The sequence below is a fragment of the Tiliqua scincoides genome, chromosome 4 (assembly GCF_035046505.1).
Source record: "Tiliqua scincoides isolate rTilSci1 chromosome 4, rTilSci1.hap2, whole genome shotgun sequence".
Lineage (NCBI taxonomy): Eukaryota > Metazoa > Chordata > Lepidosauria > Squamata > Scincidae > Tiliqua > Tiliqua scincoides.
Genome location: NC_089824.1, coordinates 59970105 through 59986324, shown reverse-complemented (window position 1 = coordinate 59986324; position 16220 = coordinate 59970105). Strand labels below are relative to the sequence as shown.

Sequence of the window (16220 nt, the reverse complement as noted above, 5' to 3'; positions counted from 1 at the left end):
TGCAATTTTCTAGTTTTCCACCTTTGTGGGTACCACATATCAGGGATGGGAAAATCCAGTGGGGCTTGACTTGAGTCAAGTCTAGAGTCACCACCCCCATGACTCTAAAAAGAGTCATAACAGCAGCACTTTCTGTGTTGTCCTTTAGTAACTCTAAAAGATTCTACTCAAGTTCCCCCCCCCCTTAAAAAACCTGACACAGAAATAGCAGGGCTGCTGCCAGGCTGTGGGGGCGGGGGGAGTTCACTTTAAAGACTCTCCTGCTGCCCTGTCCCATCTGTAAACAGGGCAGGAGGGACTGTGAGAGAGAGGGTACAAAAACGGCAAAAGGGAGGAGGATCACGAGCAGCAACTGCGAAGTTTACCAGGACAACCTAATCCTTTCACCATGAGGCCTTACCGCTGGATATTATGACTAAAATTGCTTTGTGGGCTGACGACTCCCTGTTTCAAATGATTTAAACTGGGATTTCTGGTGAGATGTGAATAGCAGATGAGTAAGCCCCCAGTTCCTTTCACAAACTCAGAATCTAATGAAAGTAAAAAGTGTGCAGGAGTGTCTTGCCACACCACTATTACTTTTTGCATCCCTTTCTGATGGCCACAAGGAGGACACTGTTCTAAAAAGGCTGAAGAGAAACCGGTTTCCCAAGCCAAAACGGAGATGGAAAAGTTCCAACCAAATCTGTTGGAGAGAGAAGCCTGCTATATCAAAGTTATTCAGGATAATAAAAGGAACATTAAATTCAGAAGGGATGGCTATAAGCTTTGAGGTCTCTGAGATTTGGTAGGAAACAAAAGGAATGCGAAACTGAACCCAGCGTTAAAAAGCAGCAATTCTTGTCAAAACAACAAGGTCCTTTAAAACTATGCAGTTAATCTTATTTTCTTTAAGTCATTTAAAACCTCAACCAAAGCAAAGCAACCAGGCCTTGCTCTCCACCTCCAAGGGGAAAAAAAAAACTTGAATAGAACTAATATTCCCTCTTCATTTGGGAGTACGCATGTGGCTTAGCTCACTTGCTCCAACACCATTTGGAGCTAGGTGGTCTGCAGGTATCTTTCTGAGGCACACCCAGAAAATAAATGGGGCCAGAAGTTTACCATGCTGGATTGCTGATCCTCACCCACCCTTATGAAGGTATGTGCTACAATTCAGTACATTTAGACCACCTGAAGAGCTCAGAGCCACTTTCATATGGTTCCCGGCCAGCTAAGCTTAGCTTCAGCAGCAGCACTGCATTATGTGGCACGCACAAAATAATAGGGGGGGGGGAGGTCAGTATCCAAATAATTCTTTTCAAAAAAGCATCTTGCACATATGCTAAGCAGTACATGTACCTGAACGGTTGGACTGAGCACTATTGAAATGTTCTGAATGTTCATTTTGGTTTCCAGTTCCTTTGCGATGACATGGTCCATATGCACAATTAGCCAGGAAATCAGAAGACGGTTGCACTCTGGCAGGTCTTTCAGGAGGCGCTGACACTCCTGCACTTTCTCAGCCTCCAGGGCCTTCCCACAAGCATCTTCAAAGCGAAGCATCAGCTCTTTGGTAAGCAGGTTCTCAGGCAGTTCTCGCAGATACTGTTTCAATAAGCTGGCGACAGTGTTGGGCTCATACTCTTCCAGATTGGGGGATTCTTCTCGATCGTAGGCTGCTTTTAGCTCATCTACCTTTGATTTAATTCCTTCAAAAACATTCAGAAGAATTAACAACCAATCATACTGATGCAAAGTCCATCAACCAAGCTTATAATATACAGCAGAGGTTCTCAAACTGGGGAGGTGCAATGCCCCAGCTTGAGAAGCCCAGCCACTGGCCCCTTAAGGAGCAGGGGAAGCCAGCAGCATGATCCCCAGGATTGTGCTGCTGTTGGGGATGGGAGAGGTTGTTTTTTTTTTTACACTTACCTGCTGTCAGTGCTGCAGTCCTGGGGGGGTTTGGGATCATAACAAAACCAGAAGTGCTCCCCCCCCTTTTTAGACTTTTGCAGGCATAGGGAGCCTTGAGGAGGGCTTCCTAGACCACTGCCCCCCCCCCAGACTGCAGTACTGGCTGCAGGTAAGTTTAAAACTAAATCCTTCCTGTCCCTGGCAGCAGCACAAACCTGGGGATCACAATGTTGCTTTCCCCCCACCCCTGCAACAACTTACCTCAGGTCTCACTCACCAGGAGTACATACAGTATTTTGGAGGCATTTACTCTGCACAGCTTGCCCCCCCTTTTTTAAAGTCAGTTTTACACTATCCATAGGGGTTCAGAGTGAGCTGCAGCCTTATAAAATCCAAATATTGTAAAAAAAAAAAAGTAGAATATAATTATTAGTAGTATTATCATTTAATGACTTTTTACCCTGCCTTTCTGTCACCCAATGGGGCACCCAAAGTGGCTTACAATACAAAAGGAACACAATGCAATAAAAGGCTAAAACAATATTAAAATAATAAAACCAGAAACAAAGCAATAAAACAAATCAGACTCCAATGGATCACCAATTAAAATCAAATTCATTAAAAAGTGCCAGCCCAATGTGTCAGCAGTTACATAAGAAGAGTCCCACTGGATCAGGCCAAAGGCCCATCTAGTCCAGCTTCCTGTATCTCACAGTGGCCCTCAAGGTGCCTCAGGGAGTTAAATGCCTGTTGGAATAAAAAAAAGTCTTTATGCAATACAATCCCCCTTTGGGCTACTAAACAAAAATCTTACAGTGCCTCCAGAAAATCCTCCTTGCTTCTTCAGTTACTCTCAGCTAGGTACCAACCACTAAGGTTGATGCTTTGCATGCCCCGGCTTTTTCACATTGATGGTGCGGATAAGAAGATGTTAGCAACCAATCTGAAGGATTATAGTAGGACACAGGAGAGAAAACATCCACTGAGGTACATCAGACCCAAGCTATTTGGAGCTCTTCAGATAAAAGTCAGTATCTGTGCTCTCACTGCTCTAAAGTCAGGGCTACCTTGGGTGAGTTCTCAATTTCTAGACACATTAGATGTGGGCTTGCAGCTGAAGAGGAGAATAGCATAGCTGCTGTTAAGTTCTGCAACCAAAGAGAAAGATATACAATATGCACAAACCCTTAACATTTGCAAAATCTTCATTTTTTTTCTTGTTACACACACAGAGCTGTTTTTCAAACTCTCATTTTCTTTCAAAGTGTGGCATAAAAGGAAACTAACTGGGAAAAGGCCCTTGGGGTTGACAATAATAGTGCAACAAAACTATCAGCAAACTCCAAAAATGAAAGCTAAAGGAGCAGTCACACATATCAAAAGCACTATATTCATTCTGCTTTAAGTCCACAAAACATTGGTTCTTTATTCTGACTGAATACTAGTGTGCATGGTTCACAGGTGAGGGAAAGAGGGAGAAATAAAAGTTTCTGTAATGGAAGGAAGTGGTGGCAGTCTCTAATTTATGGGAGCCACAGGTGAAAGGGGGGGCTGGATGGCAGGTTTTAGGCTTATCAATATTATTCCCATAATTTACTAACCAAATAGTTCCTTTAGAAGGGTCTTGGGTCAATGCTTCTCAACAGTGATAAACTGTACCCACTTATTAGAAAATGGTTGATATTGTTTTGACAGCTGCTTGCATGAATTTTCATCCAAACCAAGATAGGGAGCAGGGCCATGTTCTGTTTCCAAAAGAAGTAAACGTTATACTATCTTGCATATATGCAAAAAAGATGCTTATGAAATTTTTAGATGCATTGAACTTATTTTTTTAATCTTTTACATATTTGCATCATTTATTTGAATTTGTTAGCCACTTGGAGCTGCTTTTGTAAAGGCGGAGCAAAAATCATTTAAAAATAAATGGCTGGCATAGTAAAGAATTATCTGCCTTAGGATTCACTGTGGTGAATGATAAGTTATAAGAATAAATAATAAAATAAAGGAGAAAAGACTACAAACCTCAAACATTAACAAATCTTCAATGAAAAAAATTACTACATTCTGCAAAGCATTATGACCTACAGAGTCAGAAAAAGTGGAGTAACATTTCACATTTATGTATTATTAGTATACAGATTTCATCTAAAAGACATCTTCAAAATATTTACTTCCTATGTAGTTTTTGTCTCTAACTTGCTTTTCACTTCTTGTCAAAACAGTTTGTGCTTCGCATTTAGATTGCTGGCATGATTCATCATCTCACAGGTGGCATTAGCAATTCAAAATACAGCTGGATAATTAAATGACTCAAATCATTGTTACTTTTATGTAGGTCAAGGTTACACAACTACTGTGACTGCCAATTATTTTGGCATTAATACCAGACTGCTTTTCTCAAATCCAAGCTGAAGTCCTGCACTACTGCTCAACAGATTCCTTGTGTGTCAAAATACCTACTAACAAAGACTGTGTGTATGAATTCCTTCTAGAAGGAAAGTTAAAATGAAAGTAGGAAAAGGGAAAAAAAATAGGAAAAAATAAAATGCAAAGTGTAAGAATTGGTTCTCTCATTGCTGTGCCACTTACCAAACTACTATTTCACCTGCTAATTTGACAAATTTTAAGGCAAAGGAAATATACAAAACAAACTGCAGAGTAAGACCTTGATCTCTGACATCTTCAAGGATATGTACATGGTTACAATCCTCAGATGTCTGCATTTATACAAACATTCTGAATTCATTGGGATTACTTCAAAGTAAGAGTGGTGAGGAATGCAGTTGGGAAAAGCCAAGTGCTGATTTTTTTCTTTCTCTAATAGAGACTGACCTATCTTTTGTTTAAAAAAAACAGCAAACTACTACTACTGTGTTCAGTAAGTAGGCGGCTGAGAAAATTGCTTGGGAATCAGAAGTGCTACATTACAGTTGCAGCACTGATCTGAAGACACACACTGCATTCAACTACAAAATGCTGGATTAGTTCATTTAACCTTTTAAACCATTTTTGGACCTTTTTCAACAGTATCTACATGTCAGCAATGCTTCTAGCCACAAATTTAGAGACAAGCCTAAATTACAGAGCAGAATTAACCATGTTAGAATCCAGCACGGTTAATTCTGTCTGTAATTTAGACTTGGCTCTACATTTCCTTAGAATCAAACTGTGGACATTTACACAGTTAGGTTAAGTTTTGTATGTAACTCTGTCACATATTACAGAGTTTAGAGAATAGGGGATGCAACATAGCCTTTCGTTAAGTGACTAAAGGCAAACCACAAAAAAATCTTTCAGGTGGGTCACTATACCTGAAACTCTGTAGATCCCTTCACATTTCATGCCATATTTCTCTACGTAATCTATACATTCCCGGAAAACTGCTGGCAAGCGGATGCCATCATATAACATGGTCCTTTCTGCAGCATCTGCCAAAGGGATTCCAAACACAGGTCGATGCCTGGGAATATCAGTCTGTGGTATTTCAGCCTCTTGAGTTGGCTTTTTCTTTTTCTTCTTCTCTTTCCACTGTTTGACAACATCTGCTGCTGTTAAGTCTTTTGATTTTTTCTCTTTATGCTTTTCCTCCTTGTGCTTGTCCTCTTTATGCTTTTCATCTTTCGGTTTTTCTTTTATCTTAAAATCCTTTTCCTTCTTTTTGGAGAAGCTTGGCTTCTTGAAAACATGGATCCCTTTGGAGCGCTTTAACTTGGAGGGACTTTCGGCTTCATCTCCAGAGCTATCTTCCTGAAAGGCTGCATAACCTTCAGCTGTTAGGAGAAAGGAGGGGGAAATAAAGTGTTTAAGCAAGAAAAGTTAAATCACAAAGTAATGCTGAGTAACACAGTACCTACCTGCACTATCTCTTTACTTTTTGCAGAGTTAAACAGGATAAACCCTGGGGGCCGATTCCAACTATAATTTTTTCCTCCACAGAAATATACATATATGAAAAAAATGTTACACTAATATGAAATTACTGTACAGGTTTTTCAGAAGGTATCCAGAAGCCAGATTTTCTTGCATGCACTTTGAATTTTCATTCCAAGTTGCTTATTCTGAATTAAGTGGGAAATGGAACTCTTCCCTAATAAGTGGGTTCGGGATTGTAGCCTTAAGGTTTTCCACAGGCATGAAGAAAAATGACACATCAAAGACAATACAGAACTGTTGTGTGGTGATAACAGGTGTGAATAGACACATCAGCTTAACTTGAAACCCTAATAAAGCAGCATCTAGTTTAATTCTCTGCATCAAGTTAATAAATTTCAAGGAAAAATTCACAACACCGTAAAAACATTTCTGTGTTACTGCAACCAATATTCCAAGACATCACAAATTCAGATCTGTTCTATTTGTAAGCACACTTAAACATCAACCTGGAAAAAAGACAAAGGGTGCAAACCATGATCTATTAAAGTCAATGAGAGTTTTGCTACTGATTTTAATGGAACACGAAGAACTGCATTTGAAAACACTTAACTGTCCAATCTTTTAAAAACAGGCAAAACCAGATATTCTAGAATATAGATGAATTTACTCAGGCACACTTCCAAAATGAAAGAAAACTTACTTTTTAATTCAATAGGCAAAGTTGTCCCAACCATCTTGACCTCACCTCACCAACTACTGTTGTTCATTTGGATTATGTAAACTGCATATGATATTTCAATTCTACAGTCATAAGACAAATATTGCTTTCACTGCAAATTACCAGGTACTGTATTGCCTCTGGAATATATGCACAAGAGTCTAATAAGCTACACCTCTTTTGTAATTAGCCCTACCTACCCTGTAGGCAAGAACAGTATAATTAAAAGATTTTTTTAAAAACCCATTATTGATGGCAGCACATACAGAAAAGTTAGCATATGTGATTTTTTAGATTTTAGCCACTGTAACAATAACAATGTATAATACTGTACACTGTAAAATAACACAGTAAATAACCATCTACTGCATTGATGAGATGTTGTAGCATAGCTAACATGCTGCGAAAGTGGTAGTGAGGAGTCTACATCTACTACAAATATGGACTAACATGGAGTATAAAAGTTAGTGTATGGTCCAGAACAGGGGTGCTCAATAGGTGGATCGCGATCTACCGGTAGATCGCGAGGCAAAATGAGTAGATCGTGGAGTGCCGACCCCCCCCTTCAGGTGCCTCTGGGAGGAAACGCCGGGAGTAAGGCCCATTGTACTCAATGGGGCTTACTCCCAGGTAAGTGTGGCTAGGATTGCAGCCTCACAGCCTAATCCTAGGCATGTCTACTCAGGAGTAAGTCCTGTTATACTCAGTGGGGCTCAAGGTACACCAACATACATTGTACACATAAATGTTATATGTTATGATGGCGCAAACATTGTAAAAAAAACTCTGGTAGATTTCCAGGCCTTGCTGGGTTTCAAAGTAGCTCTCGAGCCAAAAAAGTGTGAGCACCCCTGGTCCAGAAAGTTCTGCAACCTTTTCAGGAACCTGCCTAGATAGAAGATGAAGACACAAATCAAGATGGTTTTGAGACTTCAGGTTTTTATTCTTTTTTCTACTAGCCCTTAAGTCTGGCTATTGGCTTTGTTCCACAGGTTTCAACTCATACCACTGTCCCAGGTGCCTCCCCCACAGACCCCAAATCCTGTCTCTACTTCCAATTCTCTTCTTTCTTTGGTGCCCAGAACGGTCCCAAATCCTTGCGCTTTGACTGACAGATCAAGTTGATTTCTTCACATAGACCTATGACTTTTGCTCCTGGTCACCAAGTGTACCCCCTACAGGACCTTTCTATAAAAACTCCTGTACATACGTACATACGTACATACGTACATACATACATACATACATACATACATACATACATACATACCACTCACTATAGTAACTCAGTAGTTTTAACATCTGAAAAAATTACAAAATTGAAGCTATTGATGAACTGATATTACAAGTTTACATCCTTAAGGTGCTGTCAAGCATGTTTAGTTTTCACTGAGGGCACAATCCTAACCCACTTTCCAGCATCGACATAAGGGCAATGCAGCTCAGAGGTAAAAGAACAAACATTGCCTTACTTTGAGGATGCTTCCGTGAGTGCCACCCAACTGCAGGATGCAGCACACATCCCATTGGCATCACTATCCCAGTGCTGGAAAGTTGGTTAGGATGTTGGCCTGAATTCCTATTGGTACTCCTATACATACAAAACTATAGGTTGCATCCAAAGAAAGTGACTATGATCCACTGAAATTAATGGGAGCTAAAAGTTAGACATAACTAATTTGTCTATGTTGTTCACCAGTGCTTAGTCAGCATTCAGTGCTTGTTGATACAACCCTGTACAAGTAAAAAAAATGCATTATCACCACATATCATGACAGCACAAGATCAAAAGGCAACTTTTTCCCTTTAAGAAAAGTTATTATGCAACTGTTCCCATCTGGGAATGCTTTCATAAACCTCATTTAGGGGTTATGAAAGCTCTATCATTTTAATAAATAATGAACCTGTTGAAGAGCAAAGTCTCTACTGCTGGTCCAACCATGAAGCAGCCCGATATGGCTTGTGTCAGAGAGCACGGGTGGGTGGATCTGGAGTGTCCTTCACTTCAGGTCTGTCACTACCACTGTCTCCCTCCAGCCCACTGCAGACATGAGCCATATTCATCTGCTTCCTGCTCATAAAAGTGAGCAGAAACCAGATATTCACTTCCTTACTGTGCTCTTTTCCATGGTTTTCCCAGACTCAGCATAGGAACTCCAGTTTTCAGGAGCTCCTTTGTTCATGCAGTCTCTTTAAATAAAACTGATGTCCTGTACTTTCAAGTTTGGGAAAACCATGTGATGGAGCATGGTATGGGTCTTTTTAGGTGCCACAGCTGAGATGGCAGCAGGAGATGGGATTGTGCTGTGGCTCTGGTTATGCGATGCCTGAAAGCATCTAATAGGAATTGTGGTAGATATCTGAACAAATCCACACCTCTTAAAGAAGAGACACCTATACTAAAATATTTACAATGAAGGCATCTTGCACATTAATAGCGAAGCCAACAAACAATAAATGAAAACAAGTTTTCTCACAATACACACAAAAATGAGTTAAAGGGAAGTAAAGTAGATGGTAAATACTAAAAAACACATTACTATTGGACACATGACAAAGAAAACAACCTACTTCTTTTCTCTTTCTTTTTAAATTTTCCTTTTTTCTTCCCGTGCTCTTTCTCATCATCAGAAACAATATCTGGAGGTTCATGTAGACTGTCATGTGGCGGAGATGGCTCACCAGTTCGATATAAGCCAGGGAATTTTGTTGGGCTGATTTCTTCAGAGCTTGGGGTCCGGGCAAGACTCCCACCATGTTCCACCCTGCGATGTTCACTGGGGCTGCTGGTAGGAGGTAGGAAGCACTCAGTCATTCTTACTCGCTGATACCACAGCAGAACAATATCCTGTTACCTGTCCATCACGCCTGCAAAAAGAGAAACAAGAGAAGTCATTGAATAGTGCTATACAGTGTGAATGAACACACAACTATATGTACCGTTAAACCTTACTTCATATACAAGGTTGTTAACAAAAAGCCCCATGACAGACTGCTCATAACCCCACATCCATTTCAATGCAGATGTGGAAACCTGTATTTTTAAGCTACAACTATGCAACGGTGTGTGCAACTATGCAACTGCAACAGTTTGCAGAAATTGTGTACAACTTCCTGATAGATCTAGCATTGTCACACTTGGTTCTCCACTTTCTGGACATGGCAATTCAGTATAGGCTTATCAGCCTTTATCCTTCCCCATCACCACCAGCTCCAAAGTAAAGCACCATCCTGTGTTGGCAGTACAATGATGATAATGTAATGACACAAAGTGGGCATGTCTTCTTGCAAGAAGTGAGCAGAAAACCACAACCAGATAAGACTTTCTGCTGGGCAACACATTCAAAATCTTGAATCTGCTTGCAAATTGTAACATTGGAGTTCATAAGCCACATCCAGAACATGGCCTTTATGCGGCCTATTCTTTTGGTAGACCACTAAATTGAACAAAAGTGCCAACTATTTTTAGTATTCCTTGCTGAAAATATCAAATATTTCAAAACACATAACAACTACCTGCTAATTAAATTAACAATGAAATCCCTGCCACATATGTAAGACATGTTCAAGCTATGGAAGATACTCAGTTTACTTAATGGTTGATTATTTTCACGAGAGAGGAAGAATGTAACGGACACTTTTCTATCCTTAATGCCTTCAGTGGTCAAACTGGCTAAGTGCAAAATGTTGCAATTACTTGTCCTGTGAACAATGCAAGTAACATTTGCATTTCCACAACTGCCTAGACCAGGGGTGTCAAACGCGTTTCATACAAAGGGCCGAACAGCATTCATGGTGCCTGCTGAGGGCTGGAAGTGATATCATTAGGCAGGAAATGATGTCATTAATCAGGTCTTAACCAAAAATAAGCACTTTTTCACTTAGGAACTCATTAGCTGCAAATGACAGAAGATAAAATACACAAATCTTGATCATATTTCAAGGTATGAGAAAGCCCAATTTTCATGTGGGCTGTCCTTATAGCAGTAACACCTCAGCAGTGCTCAGTAGCTGAGAGCCTGAGGGCCGAATAAAAAGCTTCCGTGGGCCACATCCGGCCCCTGGGCCTTATGTTTGACACCCCTGGCCTAGACATTTTACACATGCTCTCAAAAACCATCTCTCATTACATTTCTTTGAACATGGTTCTTAAGGATAAAGGCTCCCCATCGAGAGCTAACCCAGGCTTGAAGGATAGAGATCTTGATATATGATTATTCTTTATATCCATGACAATATTTGCTGAGGGACTTGTAACATATTTGTTTTTCTGGTGGAACCACAACTTGAAGAGTTAGATTATGGTATTATATTAAAGAAAGACCACCATATTTTGGTACTTGGATTTATTATTTGACAACCCAAGTTCCTTCTTCACTCTCTGAAACACATCTGGGAGAAAAGAAAGACAACACACATGTATGGTGGATAATTGGTGGTGGGGAAGAGGAGCCATTCCTCAAAATGACCCAACTTTGGAAAATACAGTTTTACTGCTTTTGTTTAAAAGTGTTATATTCCACTTTTCAGTTTCAGAATGCCCAAAGCGGCTAACAAGCATTAAAAAAACAAAAACTAATAAATGATTACTTGGGTGCAAATAATGAACCAGGCTCTAAACACACTTCATAAGAACATAAGAAGAGCCCCACTGGATCAGGCCAAAGGCCCATCTAGTCCAGCTTCCTGTATCTCACAGTGGCCCACCAAATGCTTCAGGGAACACACTAGACCACAGACACACTAGACAACAGACTGCCTGGTGCTGGCTCAGTGTGGGTAAGCACGGAGCTGGCACCAGCTGGGTGCAGAGTGTCACAGGCATGCCTTAAGGTATGTATGTGACACTCAGCGAGTGGGCTGGCACAGGCCCAATAGGCACTAGACAGTCTAGACACTGGACTTCACAGGTAAGTGCATTAAACGTAATACATTATGGATGGGTGTTGCTACTGAAGATGGATGGAAATATCATCAAGATGGAAACACTGGGTTGTACCTAAGAAAAGTGAATCTTGACAGCTTGAATCATTGGCAGCCCAATCCTGAGCAGCAGCAGTGCTGAAATGCAGTGCCCAGAGGAGCAGCAGTGCTGAAATGGCTGTTGCTGTATCCTATGGCTGCCAGGCAGTCGCTGGCAGCTCCATGGGGAAAGGGACATTTGAAGACCTGTGGACTTCACAGGTAAGTGCATTAAATGTAATACATTATGGATGAGTGTTGCTACTGAAGGTGGATGGAATTATCATCAAGATGGAAACACTGGGTTGTATCTAAGAAAAGTGAATCTTGACAGCTTGAATCATTGGTAGCCCAATCCTGAGCAGCAGCAGTGCTGAAATGCAGTGTCCAGAGGAGCAGCAGTGCTGAAATGGCTGCTGCTGTATCCCATGGCTGCCAGGCAGTCGCTGGCAACTCCATGGGGAAAGGGACATTTGTCCCCTTGCCCAGAGTAATGGAGCAAGCCCTGCAATGGGACTATTCGACCTGCCAGTTGTTTAGCCGGCGCAGAATAAAGCAGCCCCATATTGGACCAGGAGGCCCAACGTGGGGTTCTGGATCCGGCAGAGCAGAGCTTCGCCAGTCCCACCCCTACTGCTCTGCTCCCTCCACCTGCCCCATCTTTGCCCCACCCTCCCCCATGCCGGAACACCTCCCCCCCACCCCAACTTACTGTTCTGCCACCCAGTGCTCACCCGGAGCTCCGGACTGGCTTCTGCCTGGTGCTGGCTCAGTGCGGGTAAGCACTGAGCTGGCACCAGCTGGGCACAGATTGTCGCAGGCACGCCTTAAAGCATGTTACTCAGCAACCTCACTGGGCTGGTACAGGCCTGATAGGATTGGGCCCAAGCCCCATTGAAATTCATTGACCTTAACTGAGTCATGACTAAATTGTCTCCAAGGATTTCAATTATAGCTTTCCATGCCTTCACAGTGAGTTGGTTTTGAAAGCAATGAAGCATATATTTAAGGTCTGCTAAACAGAGGTACCACCTTCATACAAAGGAATTTAAAACTTGCAAATTATTGCATATGTTGCAATTGGGAAAACACAGAATGCTAACAAAACAGAGATAACTTTCAAACAGACCTGCTTAGCAGTTTCAAAACCATTAGCAAATCTGTCAATGGTTGAAGACTTCCTCATATTGCACACTTGCTTTTCTACTTGCATCTTGGTTCCTTGCCCCCTCATGCTGATTATAGCTTACTATCCTTTACTTCAATTTTAGGGAAAATTATACTTGAGGGGATAAAAAGCCTAAAACTTGCACATTTGCATTTATGTATTATGATTCTTACACCAACTTCCTTTTATTTATTCCCATCACATTTGGGGATCCTTTTAGGGCAGAACTACAAACCTCCTTTTTGGTGATCCTGTCTTGGTTAACAAAGCTGTCAGGGTGACTTGCAGTTATGTGAAATTCTCTGCCCTGTCAATTGAAAAGTACATCATGCATATATTCCAAACTGGTAGAACAAGTTTTCATTTCAAAAACCAGCATCATGGCATAAGATTTAGCTGGACAAATCACAGTTCCCATGTGAATCACTCTCTACAGTGCTAATTAAGAGTCTAGCAAAAGCCCTTCAGTGAAGATTCAAAGGCAACAGCAACTTCCACACCACATGTGATGCCCCAGCCTAACAGGGAGAGGGGCAGAAAGAGAAATGCGCATTTTAGAGCAGGGAGACAGCATGGAGGGGAGATGTTAAACACCCCCAACCGCACTGCTGCTCTCCCATCAAATTATAGTCCTCTGCAGTTTCCAAAGTGCCCAATTGCAGATCTCCTGTGCAGTTTGGCCCTGAACTAAACACTGAAGAACACCCATATGGGCACCTAAACAGAAGATTAACCCTTTTGAAAACACAGTATTTGTTTTCCAGAACCACAGAAAAAAAGTACAGGTGTGACCTCGGTAGCGGCAGATTTCAGTATCTTCAGGGGCATTCCACTCCAGAACGTGCCCCACCCCATGGATACAGAGGTTGGACTGTATTCCTCTTGTGCAATCCTATGTACACCTACATGGAAGAAAGCACCAGTAAACAAGCATGCAATTGGGCCATGACTCCAACCTAAACCACCTGAAGTAGTCCCACTGATTTCAACTTGTGACCTTGTGAGACTGCAAAACAAAATATTCTCATGTTTAACTTTTCAACTCAGAAAGGCACAACACAAAGGATTTACATACTGCACACAAATACACATTTGACCTCTTTCAAGGTCTTACCTTGTTACTAACACATTTGCAACATTACAGAGAAGCCCACAAACATACAGTTCGTCAGCAAATATTCAGATACAATTCGGTTTTTATCACCAGAAGTCTTCAGACTTCTGTTTGAGGAAAAAAAATTGTTCTCTTTCTAGTGTTGAACTTATTTGAAGTATTTGCTAATTTTGATTGTTGGAGCTTCACATAATGTGCTCACATGTAATGTGCTCACACAATGAAATACTCAAGTTTAACATGTTTACTTTAGCAAAAAGAAAAAATTAACTTAGCAGGATGGACTGTCCAATTAAATTCAGAAAGCCAGTTGTAGAGAAGAAACAGCACAACTCAACCACAGTTCAGCATGTTTAAGTCCAATTGATTTCTATGGGGGGGAACGAAGCACATGTATCTATTCTCCACTGAAGACAATAGGACCTAAAAGTGCTTAACTGATCAACAACCTGTGCTGAAATTAAGAATTTTTTTATTAGAACCCCCCCCCATGCATTTCTCATTGCTCCCATCTCCCAAATTTGGGGAAACATCTGTGATATTAGCAACAAATAGATAAAGAAGCAACTATAAAAACTGCACTATTTGGAAATGCTATGGGCAGCCCAATCTTAACTTGCTCTGGAATGGAGAGGCAGGCTAGCTTGCCTCGTATCCAACGCAAAGTTGGGGCCAAAAGTGGCTCAACCCGGGACAAGGGCAATTGCTTCCCCTTACCCTGGGTAAAGTGGCAACAGCCCCAATAGGCTACTTGGATCTGTGCAACCACAAAAGGTGGCACAGATTTGAGCAGCCCAGAGCTGCCCCAGGCTGTCCAGGAACAGGACTAGGAGAGGAGAGGATTTGGCCTAAGTGCTGGATCCTGGCTCTGCTCCCAGTTCACCTGTCGCCAGCCCATGGGCCCGCCCACCACCTGCCCTCCCCAGGCCCGAACGCCTCCTTCCTGCCTCCCCCAAGCCCCATGCTGGCCTAGCTCAGCCAGTACAGGCTCCAGCAGAAAGACAACCAGCAGTAAAAACAGCATAATGAAAACTCCATATCAGCCAACAAGTCAAAACACTTATCAACCTCTTGCCAAAACAAGGTCTTAAGAATCAATCTAAAAACAGTCAAAGAAAGGTCTAGACAAACCTTCCATATATGGTTTAGTGTAGGTGTGGTGACCAAAAAGACCCTCTTTCTTGTTCCCCCAATTGCACTTCTGTTGATAAAGGGATAGAAGGGCCTCAGAAACTGATCACAAATCCAAAGCAGGTTCATGTCACACGCACAAAATGGATCCGTGTGTACACGTTGTGAATAAATTATAAATGTGTGTTCTCTGTCAGTATCAAGCGGGTTTAGTATGTCTTTGGAGTTGAGAGAACCTGAGAATTCTGTGAATGGAAAAGACTGAAGCAAAAGAAGGCAGAAACAGTAGCAGCAGGACAAGGCCTGTGAAACTGCACAGGCCTTGAACAGACACCCTGCCTCTGGTCAATAATTAAAGACCAATAACATAGGGACAGTTAAGAAAAAGCTTTAACATCCTTCCCAGCGCAAACCACACTTTATTATTATCCATCTCAACAACAGACTTCACTTCAGAGGAAAATGGGCCTCAAAAAGCAGTTGAAGTACATTAAAGGGGGAGGCATTCTCAAGGGTGGAGGGTAGATCAAACACCCAGGCCACCAGTTGCTTATCCTCAACATTATGTCCACACCCATACATACGTTTATATATTCATACACATATCCTCCTGTTTTGGGCACACTCCAGCCCCAAAGAGGATGAGGAACAAAATTTCTCCCTGCCATTTCAAAACACAGATGGTAGCTGGAAAGTATATGTTGAACATTTGGTGCAGATAACTTTTAAGGAGATTTGTGAGTAAACACATACACACACAAAAACTGCAGCAGCAACTTCTGCAGTTGCACCTGCACACAAAAAGGCATCATCTCTAGCTGTGGAATCTGTTGCTGCGCTCTTCCATGTTCCCATTTCAGAGAACAGTCACGCTTCTAGAATTTTCTGGTGAACTATTTATTCACAGGGGTGAGCTGGATGTAGCAATGCCAGAACCTGCTCTAAGGGCCCAATCCTGTCCAACTTTCCAGCGCTGATACGGCCGTGCCAATGGCGTGTACAGCGCATCCTGCTGTGCGGGGAGGGGGTAGTGATGGAGGCTGCCTCAAGTGTAGTGGTTTGGGTGTAGTGGTTTGGGAGGTGGACTTAGACCTGGAAGATCCAGGATCAAATCCCACCTCAGCCAGGAAGCTTCCTGGGTGACCTTGGGCCAGACACTTTCTCTCAGCCTCACCCACCTCACAGGGTTGTTGTGAGGACAAAAGGAGGGGAGCAGCTGTGTACAGTGCCCTGAGCTCTTTGGAGGAAGGGCAGTATAAAAATGTGAAAAATAAATATAAGGCAACAGACCACTGGTACCCTTACCTTTGTGGCAACACTGCAGCTGCTGCAGCACTGGAAAGTTGGAGAGGACT

At 42.0% G+C, this 16220-nt stretch overlaps 1 protein-coding gene across 4 annotated transcripts in view; it reads right to left on the bottom strand.

The window, feature by feature from the left end:
* Positions 1-16220, bottom strand: part of RALBP1 (ralA binding protein 1) — a 36365-nt gene that overhangs the window by 19341 nt on the left and 804 nt on the right. For 2 of the 4 annotated variants that reach the window (XM_066624040.1, XM_066624043.1), the window contains exons 2-5: positions 13413-13522; positions 9062-9358; positions 5211-5669; positions 1342-1691 (exon numbers count right to left, since the gene is read on the bottom strand). In XM_066624040.1, the coding sequence (XP_066480137.1) occupies positions 1342-1691; positions 5211-5669; positions 9062-9305 (1053 nt within the window). In that variant the 5' untranslated portion in view covers positions 9306-9358; positions 13413-13522. Of the gene's footprint in view, positions 1-1341; positions 1692-5210; positions 5670-9061; positions 9359-12855; positions 12928-13412; positions 13523-16220 lie in introns of all 4 variants that reach the window. The other 2 variants (XM_066624041.1, XM_066624042.1) reach the window with 2 other exon arrangements.